This window comes from Oryctolagus cuniculus, chromosome 7, assembly GCF_964237555.1.
Source record: "Oryctolagus cuniculus chromosome 7, mOryCun1.1, whole genome shotgun sequence".
NCBI classification, from domain to species: Eukaryota; Metazoa; Chordata; class Mammalia; order Lagomorpha; family Leporidae; genus Oryctolagus; species Oryctolagus cuniculus.
In genome coordinates, this window is record NC_091438.1 from 126,746,374 (window position 1) to 126,768,473 (window position 22,100).

The following is a 22,100-nucleotide window of genomic DNA, read 5'->3' on the forward strand; positions in this document are numbered from 1 at the left end:
CCAAATGCCTGCAACAGCCAGGGTTGGGCCAGGCCAAAGCCAGGAACCAAAAGCTTCTTTCAGATGATGCAGGGGCCCAAGGACTTGGGCCATCTTCCACTGCTTTCCCAGGCACTATTGTGGGAGCTGGATAGAAAAATGGAGCAGCCGGGACTTGAACCAATGTCTCTAGGGAATGCTGGCACTGCAGGCAGTGGCTTTACCCGCTATGCTACAGTGCCAGCCCCTAAATCTTCTATAATTAAAGAGATACTTAGATAAGGGCATTTGATAAGTGTTAGTATTATCTAAGATATGGTACAACCTTGGCTATATGGATCATCATGCTGTTCTAGCTTCCCTCATCTGCTAATCCTCATATGTACCAGTCCCGCTGAGCAATTGCTGAGCCCCAGACATGCCCTGTTATTCCATGTATGCACCATACCATGCTCTCTATGTACAGTGCCTCATTTTCTTCCCCTGAGCCAATTCTTTAGGACATCGATCAGATGCACCTCCTCCCTGAAAGCAATAAATAAACCAACCTCACTCGGCTACCTGTACCAGACATGAAACCAAACCTCCCACTGCTGTTCATCAGTCTGTTCCACTGGTGTGTTCTGAGTCCTAGAGGGCAGGCTCAGTATTTCACAAGTTTCTTTATTACCAGCTGGTACTTTCTTTGTAGTGGATTCTCAATAATCATTTTTGAAATTAATAATTGCAGGGATAGTTGAGGAATTATCCCACATACATCAGAACTTTTAGAACTATAGCAATCTTTTTAGACCTCTGTGCTTATTTGTTAACTTTATAAAAAGTTAACTGAGCAAAATTTAATAATCTTTGAAGATTTTAGAGGAATATCATGACTCAGATGCTGAAGTCTCGTGTTGCCCTCAGGGCTCACTGGTAGGTAGAGGACTGTTTACACTGATGCTGAATGGCTTCACCTACTGTGATTGGGAGTTATTAAGTTTGTTTTATGTGGCTTTTACTTTTTTACTTTATTCTTCTTGGTCCCTGTTACTTTAGCAGCCATTCTTCACACTTTTCATTTTCTTCTCTTAATTAGATGAATCTCCTGTAGAATTTGTTTGGAAAACTAAGCATATTCTTTAGATGAAAATAAAAGTAAACAGAATATATAGGGCTCTTCTGGGAATAAGTCTTTGTACCTTGGTACATAGGTTCCTCAGCTCTATCTGTTCACTCCTTCAGCTTCTTCCAGGGTTGAGCAGTACAATAACAAGGGCAAAGTCAGAACTTGATCCTTCATAGTATGCAGTCTAATTTGACTTGGCAGCTCATTCCCTTCTGTGGTTCTTAGTTATATCTCAGGTAATGATTCTTTTTCACTTACTTTACAATTTGAATGATATATTTTTTAAAAGATTTATTTATTTGTTTGAATGGCAGAGTTAGGGAGAAACAGAGAGAGAGAGAGAGAGAGAGAGAGAGGGAGAGAGAGAAAGGGAGGGGAGGGGAAGGGAGAGATCTTCTCTCCCCTGGTTCATTCCCCAAATGACTGCAACAGCTGGGCTGGGCCAGGTTGAAGCCAAGAGCCAGGAATTCCATCAGGGTCTCATGTGGCTGACAGGGGCTCAAGCACTCAGATCATTTTCCACTGCTTTTCCAGGTGCATTAGCAGGCAGTTGGGTCAAGAGTAGCGCAACTAGGACTCAAACCAGTACTCCAATGGGATGCTGGCTTCACAGGTGATGGCATAACCTTACTGTACCACAATGCTGGCCCCTGAATTAAGTATTTTGTGTATAAGTAATAGGGTAGGATTAAACAAAGGGTTTTGTTTTAGCCCCCTTGTGTCTTGTATTGGATTATAACTAGAATTACATGATTTGTTTTAAGATAAAGGTTACAGGCCGGCGCCATGGCTCAATAGGCTAATCCTCCACCTGCGGTGCCAGCATACTGGGTTCTAGTCCCGGTCGGGGCGCCAGGAGCCGGATTATGTCCTGGTTACTCCTCTTCCAGGCCAGCTCTCTGCTGTGGCCCGGGAATGCAGTGGAGGATGGCCCAAGTGCTTGGGCCCTGCACCCACATGGGAGACCAGGAGAAGCACCTGGCTCCTGGCTTCGGATCAGCGTGGTACACTGGCTGCAGTGCACCGGCCACAGCGGCCATTGGAAGGTGAACCAATCGTAAAGGAAGACCTTTCTCTCTCTTTCTCTCTCTCACTGTCCACTCTGCCTGTCAAAAAAAAAAAAATGATAAAGGTTACAATAAATAATAAAGATAATGAAGTGTATGTCTTTTCTTTTTCTCTCCTGTAGGAAATACAGATGAAGAGGACTGCAATTGAAGCTTTTAATGAAACAATTAAAATATTTGAGGAGCAGTGTCACACACAAGAACAACATAGCAAAGAATATATTGAGCGATTTCGTAGGGAGGGGAATGAAAAGGAGATTGAACGGTCAGTCTTCATCATTTCTCCAAGTGTACCAGTGAGACAAGACTTCTTTTCTCCGCAGTAATTCACGTCTTGACTGCTTTTACCCCCTCAAACTGCACAGTCCTGCCTTATGGAACTACTTGCTATTGCCACTGATGGCACCAAACTGAACCTCCTCTGTGTGCTCTTTCTCCTTTTTCTCGAATTATTAACTCCTTTTCATCCTTTAAGACTCAGCTTAGACATGACTTTTTCCAGAAATATCTTCCCTGATTCTCCAGCCCAGCTTAGGGTTTTTTGTTTTTGTTTTTGTTTTTGCTGATGCCCCTATGGTGTCTGGTCCTGATTCCAAGTATAATGTTTCCTGAATGCCATGCCCACTCAGCTGCTAGCTAGTTAAGAGAGTAGGCAGGAGGCATATTTTCTCTGATAGGCCCAGCTCCTGTACTGGTGTCAGGGAGAACATAATGGGTGTTCACTGAATAATTTTTTGAACTGGAAATCAGTTTCAGCAGCAGTCTGAGAATAAATTGGAACAGAACAAGACTTTACACAGGAAGATCAGCCTGACTGTTACAGATGCCTGCAGTGATTGTAGTCATCAGGTTAAAAGATGGTGATGGCTTGGATCAAAGCAATAGCCGTAAAGCAGGAGGAGTTTAGAAATGCTGAGGAGTTGATCCCTGATCAGATACAAAGGTGTGGGAGAAGTCAAAGATTATCCCTAGATTTCTGTTGTAAGTGACTTGGAGATGGTGTTATTCATCAAAATAGGAAGTGCATGAAGAGAGTTCAAGGTTGGAACAGTGGGTTTGGAATTCCTGTGAGAACCCAAATGGAGCTGTCTGAGATGCAGGCAGTTGGTTATTTGAATTTGGAACTCAAGAAAGATAAAGGATTTGTGATACATAAGTACATCTATGATGGTAGATGCTAAGAATGAGAAGATTATACAGGGAGAGCATATTGGATTTGGCAGTTAGAAGGATACTGGAAGCCTAGAGTATTAGAAGGCTCAGAAATAGTGGTCTGAAGAATGAAAAGGCATGGAAAAGTGAGTAATGAAAAAACAAGTTACAAGTCATATGCAATGACAAGACTGTTTCTCATGTTGTCACCACAGCATGAACATGGAGCTGAGTGCTGTGAGGTGGTATAGCTTAATGGGGCCATTTACCAACTGTGTTATCTTGGGTGGGTTACTTAACTTTTCTTGAGTCTGTTTCATCCTCCATTAAACTGTGGATAATATGGAATGCTGTGAGAATTAAGTGATAAATATCTTGGCGCATGTTAGGCTCTCAAATAGTAATTGCTAATAATAAAGGCAAAGAAAAGTACTTGTAGTTTAGTTGCAGATAAAGTGGTGTGAAATTCTAATAATAAGCTTTCTAATATGTAAAAAAATTCTAATAGGAATGTAAATCTACATATTATTGAGTGACAAGTGAGTAATATGAGCAGTTATTATTGTAGTTGTTCAGAGCATGGCAAAACTTTATGCTGGAAGAGCTTGTAGTCATCATCTATTAATATGCCAGCCAATGTTCTAGAACTCTTATATGTGCTGTCACATTTAATTAACACAATAACATTGTAAAGTAAATTGATACCTACTTTAAACAGAGGACAAAATGAAGGCACAGAGAAGCTAAGCAACCTTCCTGCAGCTCTACAGTAAATGACAAGGCAGAGATCCAAAACTGAGTAGGCCATTGCTCTTAACAATGAGCAAAGCCGTTGCTCTTTACTGCAGGGCGCTACCACTTAAATACCATGCATGTAGCTGTACTTGCTCAGTCATGGCTGGATCCAGGAACCAAACAAGATAATTGTGATTCTTTCTTACATTTTCTTTTGGCTCAGTTTTCATCTGGGTTGGTCTTATCCACAGGCAGCCTTTCCCTGTGAAGTGGCAGAAGAGCTGGGAGTCTTAAAATCACATATGCATAACTTAGCGACCCCAGTAGAAACAGAGAATCTCTTTTTACAATAGTTCCAGCAAAAGTCCTAGAATTGACTCTCATTGAGTCAGTTGAAGTCTTTCTCCTGAAGCAGTCAGTGTGGCCTGTGGGAAAGGGTGGGCTGACTGGAATACTCTTTATTGGCCAGTCTGGGCCTCGTGTGTCTCTCACCCTGGATCTGAGATGGGGGCAGGGAATCCTTACCTACCTGTTCTTAGAAGAATAAGAATGAGCCGGCGCCGTGGCTCAATAGGCTAATCCTCCACCTTGCGGCGCCGGCACACCGGGTTCTAGTCCCGGTTGGGGCGCCGGATTCTGTCCCGGTTGCCCCTCTTCCAGGCCAGCTCTCTGCTATGGCCAGGGAGTGCAGTGGAGGATGGCCCAGGTGCTTGGGCCCTGCACCCCATGGGAGACCAGGAAAAGCACCTGGCTCCTGGCTCCTGCCAGGATCAGCGCGGTGCGCCGGCTGCAGCGGCGGCCATTGGAGGGTGAACCAGCGGCAAAGGAAGACCTTTCTCTCTCTGTCTCTCTCTCTCACTGTCCACTCTGCCTGTAAAAAAAAAAAAAAAAAAAAAAAAAGAATAAGAATGGATACAGGCCAGGCAAAAACAACAGCTGTTCACCACAGTTAAGATATCAGAACCGTGTTTGCATTATAGGAACCTTCTGTTTGGTTGCTATTTTTGCCTTAATTTGTCAAATATTTTCACAGAATTATGATGAATTATGACAAGTTGAAATCACGTCTGGGTGAGATTCACGATAGCAAAATGCGTCTTGAGCAGGATTTGAAGAAACAAGCTTTGGACAACCGAGAAATAGATAAAAAAATGAATAGTATCAAACCTGACCTGATTCAGCTGCGCAAGATCCGAGATCAGCACCTTGTGTAAGTTGTCAGAGGTGGTGTGGCGAGAGACACACTGGCATCGGATTACTATGGGCATTAGAGATGTTACAGTTGGGAGAAGAGATTTATAATTGAGAACTGGCCAGTGAGATGGCAAGAACTTAGGAAAGCAGGTATATTGTAGGACATTCCAGAGTTCACTTGAAGTCAATGTGTGGGGCAAATCAGATGTAGAACTCAGTAGCATACAGGTGCTTTGGAAGTGTCAGAAGGTGGCTGTGGCACAAGCAAAGTGCTATCAGTGAGAACGTACAGTTAATGTTTGCCTAAAACATGAAAACCAGAATCTTTGGTTGTGGACCATAGAGAGAGAAAACACTCTTCAGAGGCACAGGAAAAAACACTGACAGTGGGAGCCTATAAGTAACAACACAGTACAGTCTTTGAAAGGATTTTTATATTTAAGAAATGAGACTCTGTTTTTAAATAATAGAAATATCTCTCTAGCAGACACTTGAAATAATTTGAGTAGTGAAACCCAATTTTTTTAAAAAAGATTTATTTATTTGAAAGGCAGAAATACAGAGAGAGAGAGGGAGAGAAAGAGAGGTCTTTCATCCTCTGATTCACTCCCCAGATGGCCGCAATGGCTGGAGTTGGGCTGATCCAAAGCCAGAAGCCAGGAGCTTCTTCCTGGTCTCCCACGAGGATGCAGGGCCCAAGGACTTGGGCCATTGTCTACTGCTTTGCCAAGCCATAGCAGAGAGTTGGATCGGAAGCGGGGCAACCAGGCCTGGAACTGGCGCCCATATGGGATGCCAGCACTGCAGGCGGCAGCTTTACCTACTACAACACAGTGTTGGCCCTGAAACCCAATGTTTTAAATTAGAGAAAACTGATTTAGCCAAACATAGTCATAGTAAGGATGTTATCTAAATATAGAGTCAAAGATTATTGTTGGAATGAAATGTGTGGATTAGATTTTTAGAAGTCCAATGCGCTATCCATTGCACAACAGAGCCAAGTGCCGGATTAGATTTTTAGAAGGACAAATAGGGGCTGGCACCATGGCTCACTTGGTTAATCCTCTGCCTGTGGCACTGGCATCCCATATGGGCACCAGGTTCTAGTCCAGGTTGCTCCTCTTCCAGTCCAGCTCTCTGCTGTGGCCCAGGAAGGCAGTGGAGGATGGCCCAAGTGCTTGGACCCCTGCACCCGCGTGGGAGACCAAGAAGAGGTACCTGGCTGCTGACTTCGGATCAGTATAGCTGTTGTGGCCATTTTGGGGGTGAACCATCGGATGGAAGACCTTTCTCTCTCTCTCTCTCTCACTGTCTGTAACTCTACCTGTCAAATAAGTAAATTAAAGAAAAAGGACAAATAATTGCTTCATTGAAGGCTAGATCCATGAGAAAAGAAAATGTGTTAGATTTAGTTTTGAGTAATGAAAGTACTATTATGAAATAATATTTATAGGTAGGCTTCATGCATGTAACACCACTCAGTTCAAACTCCTGGCAGGGGAAAATCAAACAATGACTTCTAATTCTGGGTTTCTTTGTGTGAGAATTTCAAGGTTTCTTTGTGTGAGAAGGAAGGTAGTAGGGGATAAAATATAGAACTAGAGATTGAAATAATAACAGGTGAGTTTCAATAGAGGAAAATTTAAGATAATGTTTTGGGTGGTAATCAGGTAGAGCTATACTGTTCTGAATAGTTTTTAACAACACCCCTTTTAAGAGATCATTTGCAATTGTGGCAAAAAACAAAAAGTCAAACAAGTGTACATAGTATACTGAAGAACTATGTAAACAAAGCAAGAACATGCCTTATGTAAAAGAAGAATGTTTTTGTTCTTGTAATGCTTTTGTGGTTCTGGTTATGTCATGAAGCTGAAGAGAGGTCACAAAAGACTATGCTGTGGCCAAATGGAAACACTTCTTTGCCCTGAAAAGTGCTAGAGATATTAGGAAATGTACAATCCCAAGGGGATAAATAAGTGTGGAGTCTTTGTCCAGTCAGCTGCTGTAATAAAATACCATAAATTGGGTAGCTTATAGACAAAAAAATATTTCTTACTGTTCTGGAGTCTGGTGAGTGTAAGATTAAGACAGTGATAGATTTGGTATTTTTTTTTTAATTTATTTTGAAAGAGGAGTAACAAAGAGAAGTAGAGCAAGAGAGAGAGGTCTTCCATTCTGCTGGCTTACTCTCCAAATGACTGCAATGGTCAGAGCTGAGCTGATCCGAAGCCAGGATCCAGGAGCTTCCTCTAGGTCTCCCATGCAGGAGCAAGGCCCAAGGACTTGGGTCATATTCTACTGCTTTCCCAGGCCATAGCAAAGAGCTGGATCATAAGAGGAGCATCTGGGACACAAACCAGTGCCCATATGGGATGCTGACACTGCAGGCTGGAGCTTTAACCTGCTGCACCACAGCACTGGCCCCAGATTTGGTATTTGGTGAGGGCCTGCTTTTTGATTCATACATGGCTCCTAATATATGTGTCCTCACATGATGGAAGAAGTGATAGTTCTCTCTCAGGCCTCCCTTTTGAGGCCACAATGGCATTCACAAAGGTTCTGCCCCTATGACCTAATCACCTCCCAAAGTCCCCACTTCTTAATACCATCACTTTGGGGTTTAGGATTTCAGTATATGAAATATAGGACAACATCAACATTCATATCATAGCATGTGGCAAACCAGTTATTGAAATTTCCTTTATTGGGGTTAGGTAAGCTAAATGTAAAAGTTTAGATAACATCATGGACAGCAGAGTCATGCTCTGCTTGCTAGTAAGGACAGCTGCAATGTTGAGGGAGACACATCCAGCAACTACCTCTTTGGAAGGGTTGCTTCAAGGATAGTCTATACTTTGATATTTCTAACAGAGAATTGTCTCTAGGCTTCATGAACTTGAGCTAATGCTGAACTTTGTATATCAGTCCTGAAGAACCTGTGTTGTTGCATGATACTGAGCATTGTTTCTCTTTGGTTCTGATGAATAGGTTGGAATTCTGTAATACCCGAATACTCTCTTTGTGTGTGGACATTTCCCTGACTTCTCACTGCATAACCCACAAGGATTTTTTGAGATTCTCTGCTGAGATCCTGATGTACTATTTCTAGGATATTTTTGAATGTTAAGATATATAATGTATCTTTTTATTCTTATTTTATATTCTTACATATAAAAGAAAACATTTCTACTATAAAGTTCTATTTACTTGAAGCTCAAAAATGGGAAAGATCTATCTGCGGTAAAGAATTAAGAATAGTGATTGCTTATGGTGGGGGTATTGATGGGAAGATGGCATGAGGGAAACTTGTGGCATCCTAGAAATATTCTGAATCTTCATCTGAGTTGGGTTACATGGGCTTATACAAACATGCAAATTAATCAAGAATGGGCATTTGTCCTGGTGGTTAGGATGACTCTTGGGATGCCTGTATCCTTACTGGAGTGTCTTGATTAGATTCCCAGCAATGGCTCTGATTTCCACCTTCCTGTTAATGTGCACCTTGGGAGGCAAGGGAGATGGCTCAAGCATTTAGGTCTCTGTCACTCATCTGAAAGATGTGGATTGAGTTCCCAGCTCCCAGTTTTGGCCAGGCATAGCCTCAGTGTTGCAGGCATTTGAGGAATGCACCAACAGACGGAAACTATCTCTTTCCTTTGCTCTCTTTCTCTGTCTCTCAAAAGAAAAAAATGAAACAAGCAGTTAGTATGTACATAAAAGATTTATGTACTTTATATATATTACAAGTCAATACATACATTAAAAGTATAAAATACATTAGGTTTAAAATTTCCTTTCAGAAAAGGATTTTGGAGGGCTGGTGTTGTGGCAAAGTAGGCATCCTATATGTGCCAGTTTGTGTCCTAGCTACTCCACTTCCATTTGAAAGGCAGAGTTACAGAGAGAGAAGGAAAAGGAGAGTGAGAGTGAGAGTGAGAGTGAGAGAGAGAGAGAGAGAGAGAGAGAGAGAGAGACTGAGATCTTCCCATCCACTTGTTCATTCCCCAGATGGTCAGCTCTGGGCCAGGCTGAAGCCAGGAGCCAGGAACTCCATCTTGGATTCCCAGGTAAGCTGCAGAGGGCCAAGCACTCAAGCCATCTTCTGCTTTCCCAAGCAAGTCAGCAGGGTGCTGGATTGGAAGTGGAGCAGTCAGGATTTGAACTGGTGTCCATATGGGATTCCAGCATCATAGGCAGGAGCCTGACCTGATGTGCCACAACTGTAAAAACTCTTTTTAATTTTGAGTTTAGGTTAGTTTTTATGATCATTTAATTTTCATGGTATTTAGAAATCTAAATTTATAAATTTAAAATAAATAATAACTTGTCATTACCACATAGATACATTAATGATGAGTTTTGAGAAATAGTTTATGTTCCATACAATTAACCCACTTAAAATGTACATTTCAATGTTTTCAGTGTATTCACAAGTATTTGCAATCATTAACCCATATTTTAGAACATTTTAGCACCCTAAAAATAAACCTTGGGGCTGGCACTGTGGCACAGCAGGTTAAAGCCCCAACCTACAGTGCCGTCATCCCATATGGACACTGGTTCAAGTGCCAGCCATTCCTCTTCCAATCCAGCTCTCTGCTATGGCCTGAGAAAGCAGTAGAAGATGGCCTGAGTGCTCCCGATTTGGGGAGTGAACCAGGGGATATGAACCAGGCCAATTTGGGGAGTGAACCAGTGGATGGAAGATCTCTCTCTCTCTCTGCTCTCTGTAACTCTGCCTTTCAATTAATAAATAAATAAATCTTAAAAAAATGAACCTTGGGGGCAGGCATTTGGTGCAGTGGTTAGGACACTGCTTGGAACAGCTGCGTCCCATATCAGAGTGCCTGCTTCCTGCTAGTGTGCCCCTGGGAGGTGGTAGAAATGGTTGAAGTGCTTGGGTCCCTGCCACATACATAGGAGACCTGGATTGAATTCTAGGCTACTGGCTTCCTCCTGGCCCAGGCCTGACTGTTGTGGGTATTTGGGGGAGTGGACCAGTGGGTGGAAGATAGGCATCTGTCTCTCAGTTTCTTTCTTTGTGTGTTTCTCTGCCATTTGGATTAAATGAAAATATATAAAAATTTTTTAATAAGAAACCTTTTGCACTTTACCTGTTATACCCATCATTCTATCATCTATCCCTAATCAGCCACTAATATACTTTGTCCCTATAAATTTGCCTATTCTGAATATTTCATATAAATGGAAACATATGTTATGTAGTCTTTTTGACTGGCTTATTTCATTTAGCTTGATGTTTTTAAGGTTCATCCTTGTCATATTGTGTATCAGTACTTCATTCCCTTTTTTTTGTTTCCAAATAGTGTTCAGTTTATGGCTATGCCACATTTTGTTTAACTATCATTGATGGACATTTGGGGTTTTCCTGCCTTTTGGCTTTTATCACTCATGCTGCTGTGAACATCCACGTGCAGGTTTTTTATGGACATTTGTTTTCAATTCTCTTGCATTCATACCATGGAGTAGAATCCTGGGCCATATAGTCATTCTGCATTTATAGTCATATCAGAGGAAGGACCCAGACTATTTTGCAAGGTGGCTTCACTATTTTATATCTACATCAGCAGTAATTGTCTAAGTTTCTTAAAGTAATGAATCATGCCTTAATATATTTCTTTATTTTATTTGAGAGGCAGAGTTACAGACAGAGAGGAAGAGACAGAGAGGTCTTCCATCTATTGGTTCACTCCCCAAATGGTCACAATGGCCAGAGCTGGGCTAATCCAAATCTAGGAGCCAGGAACTTCTTCCAGATCTCCAACATGGGCGCAGGGGCCCATCTTCTGCTGCTTTCTTGGGCCTATTAGCAGGGTGCTGGGTTGGAAGTGGAGCAGCTGGGACTCAAACTGGCACCCATATGGGATGTCTGTGCTGCAGATGGAGGCTTAACCTACTACAACACAGTGCAAGTCCAAGTAATACATTTCTGATAACTAAATTTTTAGAAGTGATTTTTTTCAAATTATTATGTATATTATTTCACTTCACTTTTCTTATATGGGGAGTATGAAGTTCTGTTCACCCAGTCTGGTGTCAGACAAGTTATATTCCTCTTTAAGTTATTGAAAGCTCCTGGCCGGTGCTGCTCAATAAGCTAATCCTCCACCTGTGCGGTACCGGCATACCAGGTTCTAGTCCCGGTCGGGCCGCCAGATTCTGTCCCGGTTGCCCCTCTTCCAGTCTAGCTCTCTGCTATGGCCTGGGAGTGCAGTGGAGGATGGCCCAAGTCCTTGGGCCCTGCACCCACATGGGAGACCAGGAGAAGCACCCGGCTCCTGGCTTCAGATCAGCGCAGCATGCCGGCCGTGGCGGCCATTGGGCCATTGGAGGGTGAGCCAATGTAAAGGAAGACGTTTCTCTCTCACTGTCCACTCTGCCTGTCAAAAAAACAAAACAAAAAAAAAACAAAAAAACAAAACAAAACAAAAAAACTCCTATCTCCTACAGCACACACACACACACACACACACACAAAGTCTAAGAATGTTACCCTGAAGTAGTGCCAGGTGAAACTAGGGAGCACAAGGTCCTTTACCCTCCCTTCTGCCTGCTATCATTGGATACTCCTTCTGTTCCTAGTAAATGCATCCTGCCATCTGGTTAAGTTCCACTGTTCCAAAAAATTCAGAAGTGCTTTCCCAGTAATTTCCTCCTTGACTGGTAACAGACTCTGAATCCTGTCCTTCATCCAGGGTGTCCTGTGCATAAGACACCCTTTTCTGTCACCACATTTCATACTACAGCCTGCCTCTGGGGAATCCAAACTTTCTTTCAGGACTAGTGCTTCACTTGCAAAGTATTTTTTCCCTATCCCCTTCTCCTAGGGTCTTCCTAGCTTAATCACTTGTCCTGGACTGAAAGACAAGCTCTTTTCCTCTTAAAGTGTAGTTGGATTGCAAGGCTAATTAGATATTTGGAAAGGAAACTGTAAATACATATTGCCCACCCCCTCCTCCCGACTTGCTGGGATGAGGGCTAGGAAGGATGTGCTGACACTAGCTATTTTCTCTCTGTGTGTACATTGTATAGGAGAAGACCCCCAGTGATGGCTGAGATTAAATATGTCCCATTGTCTTATGTGTAGGATACCTATAGAGACTTAAATTGAGGGGCTGGCACTGTAGTGTGTAGCAGGTAAAGCCACCACCTGCAGTGCCAGCATCCCATATGTGTGCCAGTTTGAGTCCTGGCTGCTCCACTTCTGATCTAGTTCTCTGCTATGGCCTGGGGAATCAATAGAAGATGGCCTGAATCCTTGAGCCCCTGTACTCACATGGGAGACCTGGAAGAAGCTCTAAGCTCCTAGCTTTGGATCAGTACAGCTCTGGCCGCTGTGGCCATTTGGGGAATGAACCAGCAGATAGAAGACCTTTCTCTCTTTCTCTCTCTGCCTTTCTGTAACTCCGCCTTTCAAATAAATAAGTAATTTTTTTTAAAAAAGACTTAAATTGAGCCATAAATATATCACTTATGGTAACTTTGAAGTGAACATTATCTTTCCGAAATACTACAGAATTGAAAAGTTGGAACTTGATAGTTAAGATAATGTCCATGTAGGCTGTGGGAATAATACTCATATTTGCCTTGTTGTTTTAAACGAGGTGGACTGAGACACAGTGAAAGGCCTGGTCTCAGACCACACTGTTGTTAACTGGCTCAGAACTGCCTGGTAGGTCTTTTGTGCTTGCTTTATTCCAGATTTTCCCTGGAGAATTTACTACCTTTAATGTCACCAAGGCATTATTCCATTACAGTGAGTTAAGTATAAATTGACATATTTACTAATGTTATTTGAGATTTTTTTCAGAATGGTTTTTACAAGCTAGTCAGTTTCTGGCATTAATAGATATTTAAGGACTCCAAATAATAATAATGTCTCAAAATGGACTTTGGGATATTGGAAAAGTTTCTTATGGTAGAAAGTCAGCACCATCCTAAATGGAGGATGGGCCAAAGACATTCCCTCTGTTCCCTGTTCTCCTGTCCTTTCCTGGGTGTCCTGACTTGCCCCAACATAAAAAGAGAGGTTCCATTCAGAGGTTTGTGGTTAAAGGAAGATGAGGATGTGAGAGAAAATGTGGTGTAATATTGCAGGCATTTTACCCAGTGTGCTTAACTCTCTAAGAACAGGAAGGTTAGTTTTGTTATGGTTAGAAAATTGAATGATAAGAATCTTTAGAGGAATCTTTTTTTTTGCTGAGAGAAGTGTTGATGTTGGAGGGGGGTCAATTCTAAACTGTTTAGTGAAGATCACATATTATTCTTCAGCTTCACTAAATGTAAGTCTTAATGAGAAAAGCTGCAAATAAGCTGTAAAATAATTTTTAAAATGAGCTGTAATGGGGCCGATGTTGTGACGTAGTGGGTAAAACTTCCACCTGGGATACCAGCATACCATTTGGGCTCTGGTTCAAGTCCCAGCTGCTTCACTTCTGATCCAGCTCCCTGCTAATGGCCTGGGAAAACAGTGGAAGGTGGCCCAAGTGCTTGACCCCTGTACCCACGTGGGAAGCTCCTGCTCCTGGCATTAGCCTGGCCCAATCCAAGCTGTTACTACCATCTGGGGAGTAAACCAGCAGATAAAATCTCTCTCTCTCTCTCTCTCTCTCTCTCTCTCCCTCTCCCTCTCCCTCTCCCTCTCCCTCTCCCTCTCCTTTCTCGCTGTTGATTCCTCTCTCTGTGTAACTCTTTCAAATAAATAAATAAATCCTTAAAAAAAAAAAAAAGTGAGGAGTGATGCCAGGTTATGTGGTGTAAGTGGGGTCAGAGACAGATACAAAGTAATCCTGGAATTAGTTATGAAGATTTGATTAAAAATAGCCCACTAGGAAATACAAGGTTATTTCAGAAAGTTCATGGAAAAATGGAATTATATGAGTTTATTATGGTAGAAAAAATTTTGAAATACATACATAGTTTTTCTCTTCTTTTTCTTTTTCTTTTTTTTATTTAATGAACATAAATTTCCAAAGTACAGCTTATGGATTACAATAGCTTCCTCCCCCCCATAACTTCCCTCCCACCTACAACGCTCCCCTCTACCACTCCCTCTCCCCTTCCCTTCACACCAAGATTAATTTTCAATTATCTTTATATACAGAGGATCAATTTAGCATATATTAAGTAAAGATTTCCACATTTTGCACCCACACAGAAACACAAAGTGTAAAATACTATTTGAGTACTAGGTATAGCATTAATTGAACACCTAAGAGTAACTGTGTATTAATTACAGAGTTCAACCAATAGTTTTAAGTAGAACATAAAATGCAACTTTTGTATTGTTGTGGCTTCCCCCCCCACCCCCCTCCCTCCCGTAGCCCTCCCCTCTCCCACTCCCTCTCCCATCCCGTCCTTCATCACATTTCATTTTCAATTACCTTCATATACTGAAGATCAACTTAGTATATACTAAGCAGGGATTTCAACAGGCTGCACTCATACAACCGAACCAGGTATAGGGTATTGTTCGACTAGTAGTGTTGTTTTTGAGTTTCATAGTTAAACACATTAAGGACAGAGATCCTACGTGGGGAGCATGTACCCAGTGACTCCCGTTGTTGATTTAACAATTGGCACTCTTATTTATGATGTAAGCAATCACCCAAGACTCTTGCTATGAGCTGTCTAGGCTATGGAAGCCCCTTGAGTTCACCAACTCTGAACTTGTTTAGTCAAGGCCGTATCACAGTGGAGGTTCCTTCCTCCCTTCAGAGAAAGGTGCTTCTTTCCTTGATGGCCTGTTCCTTCTGCTGGGGTCTTGTTCACCAAGATCTTTCATTTAGATTTTTTTTTTGCCACCGTGTCATGGCTTTCCATGAAATCCATGCATAGTTTTTCACACTGGCACCCATATGGGGTGCTGGCACTGCAGGGGCTTTACCTGCTACACCATAGCGCCAGCCCCTAAAGCAATAGAGTCTAATAAAGTGCTGTGAAGATGAATAAATGAAGTAAAGTGTAGAGTGCTTAGGGCTTGTCTTATTGGGGACAATTAAGATAGTCTTGCCTTAGGAGATGATGTTTATAACAAGACCTGAGTGATTGGGAACCTTGCTTGAGGGTGGTGTTGAAAAATTATTTTTAGGGGCACTGTGGCGTAGTGGGTAAAGCCACCTCCTGCAGTGCTGGCATCCCATGTGAGCACCAGTTCAAGTCCTGGCTGCTCCGCTTCCAGTCTGGCTCTCTGCTATGGCCTGGGAATGCAGTGGGGGATGGCTCGGGTCCTTGGGCCTCTGCACCCACCTGGGAGACCCAGAGGAAGCTCCTGGCTCCTGGCTTCAGATCAGCACAGCTGTGGCCATTGCAGCCAATTGAAGAGTGAACCAGTGGATGGAAGACCTCTCTTTCTCTCTCTGCCTTTCCTTCTCTCTCTGTGTAACTCTGACTTTCAAATAAATACAAATATTTAAAACAAAAAGAGAAAAAGTGTTTTTATACTCTACTCCATGTTTAGACAGTTGGCCATCTGAAAGGAACTAAATATGATGGTTTATATAATTTTATAACTGAAATGTTATAATATTTTAAGATATTATTGAAAATTAATATTTTAAGATACTATGATTTGCTTGGTGATGAAGTAAATTTATATTAATTACACAAATTACCACCCTGAATTTCTTGTTGTTGCTTGTTTAGATGCAAAAATAGATTTTGACATTTCTGGTTAGACCTTTAAACTCAATTCATTGGACCACACAGGAAATGGGCTCTCTGGCTTAGTGGAGATTGCGTTTGTGACACCATTCTTACCTAACTCATGATCAGGAACAGATGTGCCATCATGTGTGAATACAAACATATGCATGCTGGTGATGGTATAACTTTCTAGAAAAGAAAAACTAGAAATGGCTCATTTCAAGTAACTTGCTGTGTTTCTGCGTTTTTGCAGAAAAAAAATTCATCATGGTAGTAAAGGAAAAGTAGTGGAGAGATTAATTTAGGGAAATCTCTGGTCACTCTTCAGGGATTAGGGGAAATAAGAGGTCCCTAGACTTTGGGAATTTGGTTGGTTTGGACATAGCTAGTTGGTCCAGGCAGTGTTTCCATAGATACTGACACTGGTGTCTTCCCTCTGGCAGGTGGCTCAATCACAAAGGAGTGAGGCAGAAGCGCCTGAATGCCTGGCTGGGAATCAAGAATGAGGATGCCGATGAGTATGTTTTCTCTGTACCTTTCTCTCAGAGGGCTTTGTTCCCACTATAATACGTGGGCCTTCTTTATGCATACTCAAAGTTGATTCTCACTGTCACTTGAGGACATTGAATCAAGAACTTTGTATCTTTTGAATTGAACTGCCTGAAGAGTACCCTTAGACATTTGAATTTGACCTCCTGCCCATAAATCTGCATGCATAAGCACTGCTGTTAAGATATTCACGTTTCAGCTTATTGAATGGACATGTGAACTCTGTGCTTTCTGCACCATAGCAAGTAACAAAGTTGTTTTAAAAAAAAAAACAAACAAGAACTTGAGGCAGGCATTTGGCACAGTGGTTAAGGTGCTGCTTGAGATGCCTGCAACCCATATTGGAGTCATAAGTTCAAGTCCTGGCTCCCTTCCAATTCCAACTTCCTGCTAATGTGCACCCTGGGAAGCAGCAGGTGATGGCTTAAGTTTTTGGGTCCCAGGTGGAGTTCCTGGCTGTTGTCTATGTCTTGGCCCACCCTCTGCTGTTGTGGGCATTTGGGGAGTGAGCCAGTGGATAGAAGATCTTTCTTTGTCTCTATGCCTTTCAAATAAAAGACAATAAGAAGGAAAGAAAAACCAAACACCCAACTAATTGCAATTTTGCTTGTCATTTTATGGTTAAAGATTTACACGAACATTCTCTTCATGATTTTGCTTTTAGGTGTAAGTAACCTTATTATCACAATAATGTTTTAAACATTTAATTTTTAGAACCTATTTTATCAATGAGGAAGATGAAAACCTGCCACATTATGATGAGAAAACCTGGTTCGTTGAGGATATCAATCGAGTACAAGCAGAGGACTTGCTTTATGGGAAACCCGATGGTGCATTCTTAATTCGTGAGAGTAGCAAGAAAGGATGCTATGCTTGCTCTGTGGTGTAAGTCTTCTTATGATTTATGAAATCTTTCGGTTCTTAAGGGGGATATGACCTTTTGAAACCTATTGCAGTGATTAGTAGAAAATCAACCCCTCATACAAATTTACATGAAATTAGTTAAAGTACAATAACCTGTGAGGAGGTATGGCATAGACCATTAATGCTTTTATGAAGAAAAAAGTTTTAGGAGAAATGATATCTGAAATTGTTTTGGAGATGTTAATTTACATAGTAAGTAGATAAAGCTCTATGAGTTGCTGTTGTTAGATTTCAGGAATCTATGATATCTTGAATTGAAAAAAAATCAATTTTTAGTATACTCTTGCAGGTTTAACTTAGTTTCCATTATAGATTAGAGAAGTTTGATTGAATGGAACTATTTTTATTTCAGAAGAAAAACTAAGTTTTTAAATAGTATTTTGTTGAGGTAGTGAAAGAAAAATATGCATGTATTTTCCTTATTATGATCTTATGTACTGCTTAGTAGCTGTGTAAACTTGGGTAAATTACTTAACTTTTCTTTGCCCTGGTTCCTTACCTGTAAAATAAGGGTAATAACAATGATAATAATACTGCTTTGGGGTTTTGTAAGGGTCGTGTGATACAGTATGCTGTATGCTTTGAACAGTATTGGTACAGACTAAGGACATGTTAGTAATCACATGATGATGATGATGTTATTGATGGACATGGAAGAAAGAAAACACAGCTGACAGTGTTTGAACTCTCAGGGAGGGCAAGATGAGCAAGGATAGACAAAAGTCATTCATATTAACAGAGTACCCAGTGCTTATGTGATCATCTTCTCTTCAGTGGTCTACTTGTGTCATGAAGTCAGACTTTGAATCCAAGTTTACCTGTTTTCAAAACCCACATTTTTATATTACACCAGGCTTTGCTCACTTCACAAAATATCCAAGATAAATGAAATGAAATAGTTATTATTAATAGGCCATGGCCGGCGCCACGGCTCACTAGGCTAATCTTCCGCCTTGCGGCGCCAGCACACCGGGTTCTAGTCCCGGTTGGGGCGCCGGATTCTGTCCCAGCTGCCACTCTTCCAGGCCAGCTCTCTGCTGTGGCCCGGGAGGGCAGTGGAGGATGGCCCAGGTGCTTGGGCCCTGCACCCCATGGGAGACCAGGAGAAGCACCTGGCTCCTGCCATCGGATTAGCGCGGTGCGCCGGCCGCAGTGCGCCGGCCATGGCGGCCATTGGAGGGTGAATCAACGGCAAAGGAAGACCTTTCTCTCTGTCTCTCTCTCTCACTGTCCACTCTGCCTGTCAAAAAATTAAAAAAAAAAAAAATAGGCCATGAACATGCACACCTGTTAATTCTGGTACAGAAAGAGAAGATGGGGAGGGGGTATTGTGGAAGAGGCATTTGAGCTGGACCTTGACAGGGTGAGTGAGATGTGTATGGGTAGAAAATGGGGGAGAGATGAAGAGTGCATCAGATTACTATTAGATGTAAAACTCCCTGCACCATTTCACTTTGTGTGACCGGGCTGTCAAGTTAACTGAATGGAAGCGACAGGAAAGGATGGTTCTTGCGAGGTTTGGGATCCTTTACAAAAAATAAAAAGGAAGATGGTAAGCCCTATCTCTCATCCTTACCCAGGTCACTGAAGAGCTGCTTATAGGTTAAGAATTGACTGGTGGGAAATCAATGAGTAGCTTGAATGTCTTGGGGAACTGTGCTCTTGTTCTCCTCCATTGAGTACCAGACTTGACCACACTTGCCTGTTAGAACTAACTACAGTCACCCTTCATATTGGATTCTTTATTTATTTTTTTTTTTAAGATTTATTTGTGGGGCTGGTGCTGTGGCGTAGTGGGTAAAGCCACTGCCTGCAGTGCTGGCATCCTTTATGGTGCCAATTCAAGTCCCAGACGCTCCAATTCCTATCCAGCTCTCTGCTATGGCCTGGGAAAGCAGTGGAAGATGGCTTAAGTGCTTGGGCCCCTGTACCTCCATGGGAGACCCGGAAGAAGCTCCTGGCTTCGGATTGGCTTAGCTCTGGCGGTTGCGGCCGTCTGAGGAGTGAACCTCTGCCTCTCTAATAAATAAGTAAACCTTAAAAAAAGAGATTTATTTGTTTATTTGAAAGGCAGAGTTACAGAGAAAGAGAAGGAGAGACAAAGAGAAAGAGATCTTCTATCCAGTGATTCACCTGTCAAATGGCTGCAACAGCCAGGGCTGCGCCAGGTCAAAGTCAGGAGTCGGGAGCTTCTTTTGGGTCTCCTGCATGAGTGCAGGGACCCAGGGATTTGGGCCATCTTCTGTTGCTTTCTCAGGCACGTTAGCAGGGAGCTGGATTAGAAGTGGAGCAACTTGGACTCAAACCAGTGCTCATATGGGATGCTGTCACTGCAGGCTGCAGCTTAACCCACTGAGCCACAGCACCAACCCTAACATACTTGAGTTCTTACTGAGGACATTTGGAAGCAAAGCAGGCTACATCACAGAATCTTCCCCTTGTTTGACAATTACTCTGAGGAAAAGCCTATCTATAGTGGTCTCCCAGTATACTTAGGCTATATACTGAACTGTAGGAATGTAAATAATTTCTGTTTTTTTTTGAAGAGTCTCATAGAAAAATTAAAGTGATCATGTAATAGGACATCAAGACATGCAACTCGTTTTTCCTATGTTAATTTCTGTTAAAAAAAAAAAAAAAGAAGAAGCCTAAGATGAAATTGCTGAACTCCTTAGGATAAAGACATACATCCAGCAGTACATGCGTTCCACCAGGTTGGAGAGTCAGAAATTGAGAACCTGTGATCTTATTGTTGTTGCCATTTTGAAAAATAAGAAATTTGATTAGGGAAAGAACAATTAGACACAAGCTCAACAAGGAAATAGAAGATTTATACCATAAAACAAGTAGACACCTGTAGAATGTTCCACCCAACCTCAAAATACACTGTTTTCAAATGCACATGAAATATCCAGGATAGACCAACCATAAATTGGGCCATAAAACAAATCTCAGTAAATTAAAAAGTATTGAAATCATACAGATTGTGTTCTCCAACCAAAATGGAATGAAATTGTAAATCAAAAACAGAAGGAGGGCAGGCAATTGGTGCAGTAAGCCACTTTTTTTTTTAGGATCTATTTTATTTATTTGAAAGAGTTGCAGAGAGAGGTAGAGACAGAGAGAGGTAGAGACAGAGAGAGGTCTTCCATCCACTGGTTCACTCCTTAGATGGCTGCAACGGCTGGAGCTGCACCAATCTGAAGCCAGGAGCCAGGAGCTTCTTCCAGGTCTCCCATGCAGGTGCAGGGGCCCAAGAACTTGGACCATCTTCCACTGCTTTCCCAGGCCATAGCAGAGAGCTGGATTGGAATAGGAGCAGCCGGGACTAGAACTGGTGCCCATATGGGATGCCAATGCTTCAGACCAGGGATTTAACCCACTTTGCCACAGCGCTGGCCCCAAGTAAGCCACTTCTTGAGACACCTGCATCCTGTATCAGAGTGCCTGGGTTTAAATCCAGGTTCTGCTCCACAGGGCAGCTTCCTGCTAATGCACATGCTGGGAGGCAGCATGTAATGTTTCAAGTGCTTGGGTCCCTTCCACACGCATTGGAGACCTAGACTGAGTTCTGGGCTCCTGGCTTTGGCCTGGCTCAGCCCTAGCTGCTGTACACATTTGAGGAGTGAATGATTGGATGGAAGATCTTTTTGTCTCTGTTTCTAGTCTTTCAAAAAAGAGAGAAGGAAATTTGGAGTAATCACAAATACATTGACAAAAACACATTCCTGGTGAATCAAAAATAAATATACCAGGGGAAATTATAAAACATTTTTTTGGTTTAAGATTTCTATGTTTATTTATAAGGCAGAGTGATGGTGGTGGTGGGGAGACAGAGAGAATCTTCCACCCACTGGCTCACTCTCCAAATTCCTGCAACAATAAGGGCTATATGAGGCTGAAGCCAGGAGACAGGAATTCCATCTAGGTCTACCATGTGGGTGGCAGGAACTCAAGTACTTGGGCCATCATCTGCTGCCTCACAGGCATGTTAGCATGAAGTTAGATCCAAAGTACTGGATAACCAAGATGCAAAGCAGGCACTTTGATGTGGGATGCAGGCCTCTCAAGCAGCTGTTTAACCTGCTGTACCACAATGCCAGCCTCATTATTAAATACTTTGATATGAATGAAAATGGAACCACACCATAGCAAAACTTAGGTGGTACAGCTCAAGCAGGGCTTAGAGGGAAATTTATAGCTGTAAGCGTCTATATTAAAAAAGAACAATCTCAATGATCTTTCTTCTATTAATAAACTAAAAAAGAGCAAAATGAACCCATTCAAGCAGAAGGAAGAAATAATAAAAATTAGAACTGAAGTAAATGAAATAGAGAATAGAAAACAAATGAGAAAATCAATGAAACCAAAAAGTTATTTTTTGAAAAAAAATCCACAAAATGAACAACCGTTAGCTAAACTGGCAGAAAGAACAGAAATTACTAAAATCAGGATGAAAGAGAGGACATTTTTATAGAAACAAAAAAGATAATAAAAGAATTTAAAAAACAATTGTATGCTAACAAATAATTAATGTTTTTTGTTGGACAAGTACCTAGGAGCACAGAGGCTTCCAAAATTGACTCAAGAAGAAACAAAATTTGAATAGAACTATAACAAGTGGGGTCAGTGTTGTGGCACAGTGGGTTAAGCTGCTACCTGCAATGCCACCATCCCATATGGGCTCTAGTTTGATTCCTGGCTGCTTCACTTCCAATTCAGCTCCC

The 22,100-nt window shown here is 42.0% G+C and overlaps 1 protein-coding gene across 3 annotated transcripts in view; it reads left to right on the top strand.

Annotated features, from left to right (window-relative positions):
- The window catches only part of PIK3R3 (phosphoinositide-3-kinase regulatory subunit 3), a 155,006-nt gene that overhangs the window by 126,906 nt on the left and 6,000 nt on the right, over nt 1-22,100 (top strand). For all 3 annotated transcript variants that reach the window (XM_051857838.2, XM_051857837.2, XM_070078571.1), the window contains 4 exons: nt 2,277-2,419; nt 5,075-5,251; nt 16,344-16,418; nt 17,164-17,334. In XM_051857838.2, the coding sequence (XP_051713798.1) occupies nt 2,277-2,419; nt 5,075-5,251; nt 16,344-16,418; nt 17,164-17,334 (566 nt within the window). The remainder of the gene's footprint in view (nt 1-2,276; nt 2,420-5,074; nt 5,252-16,343; nt 16,419-17,163; nt 17,335-22,100) is intronic.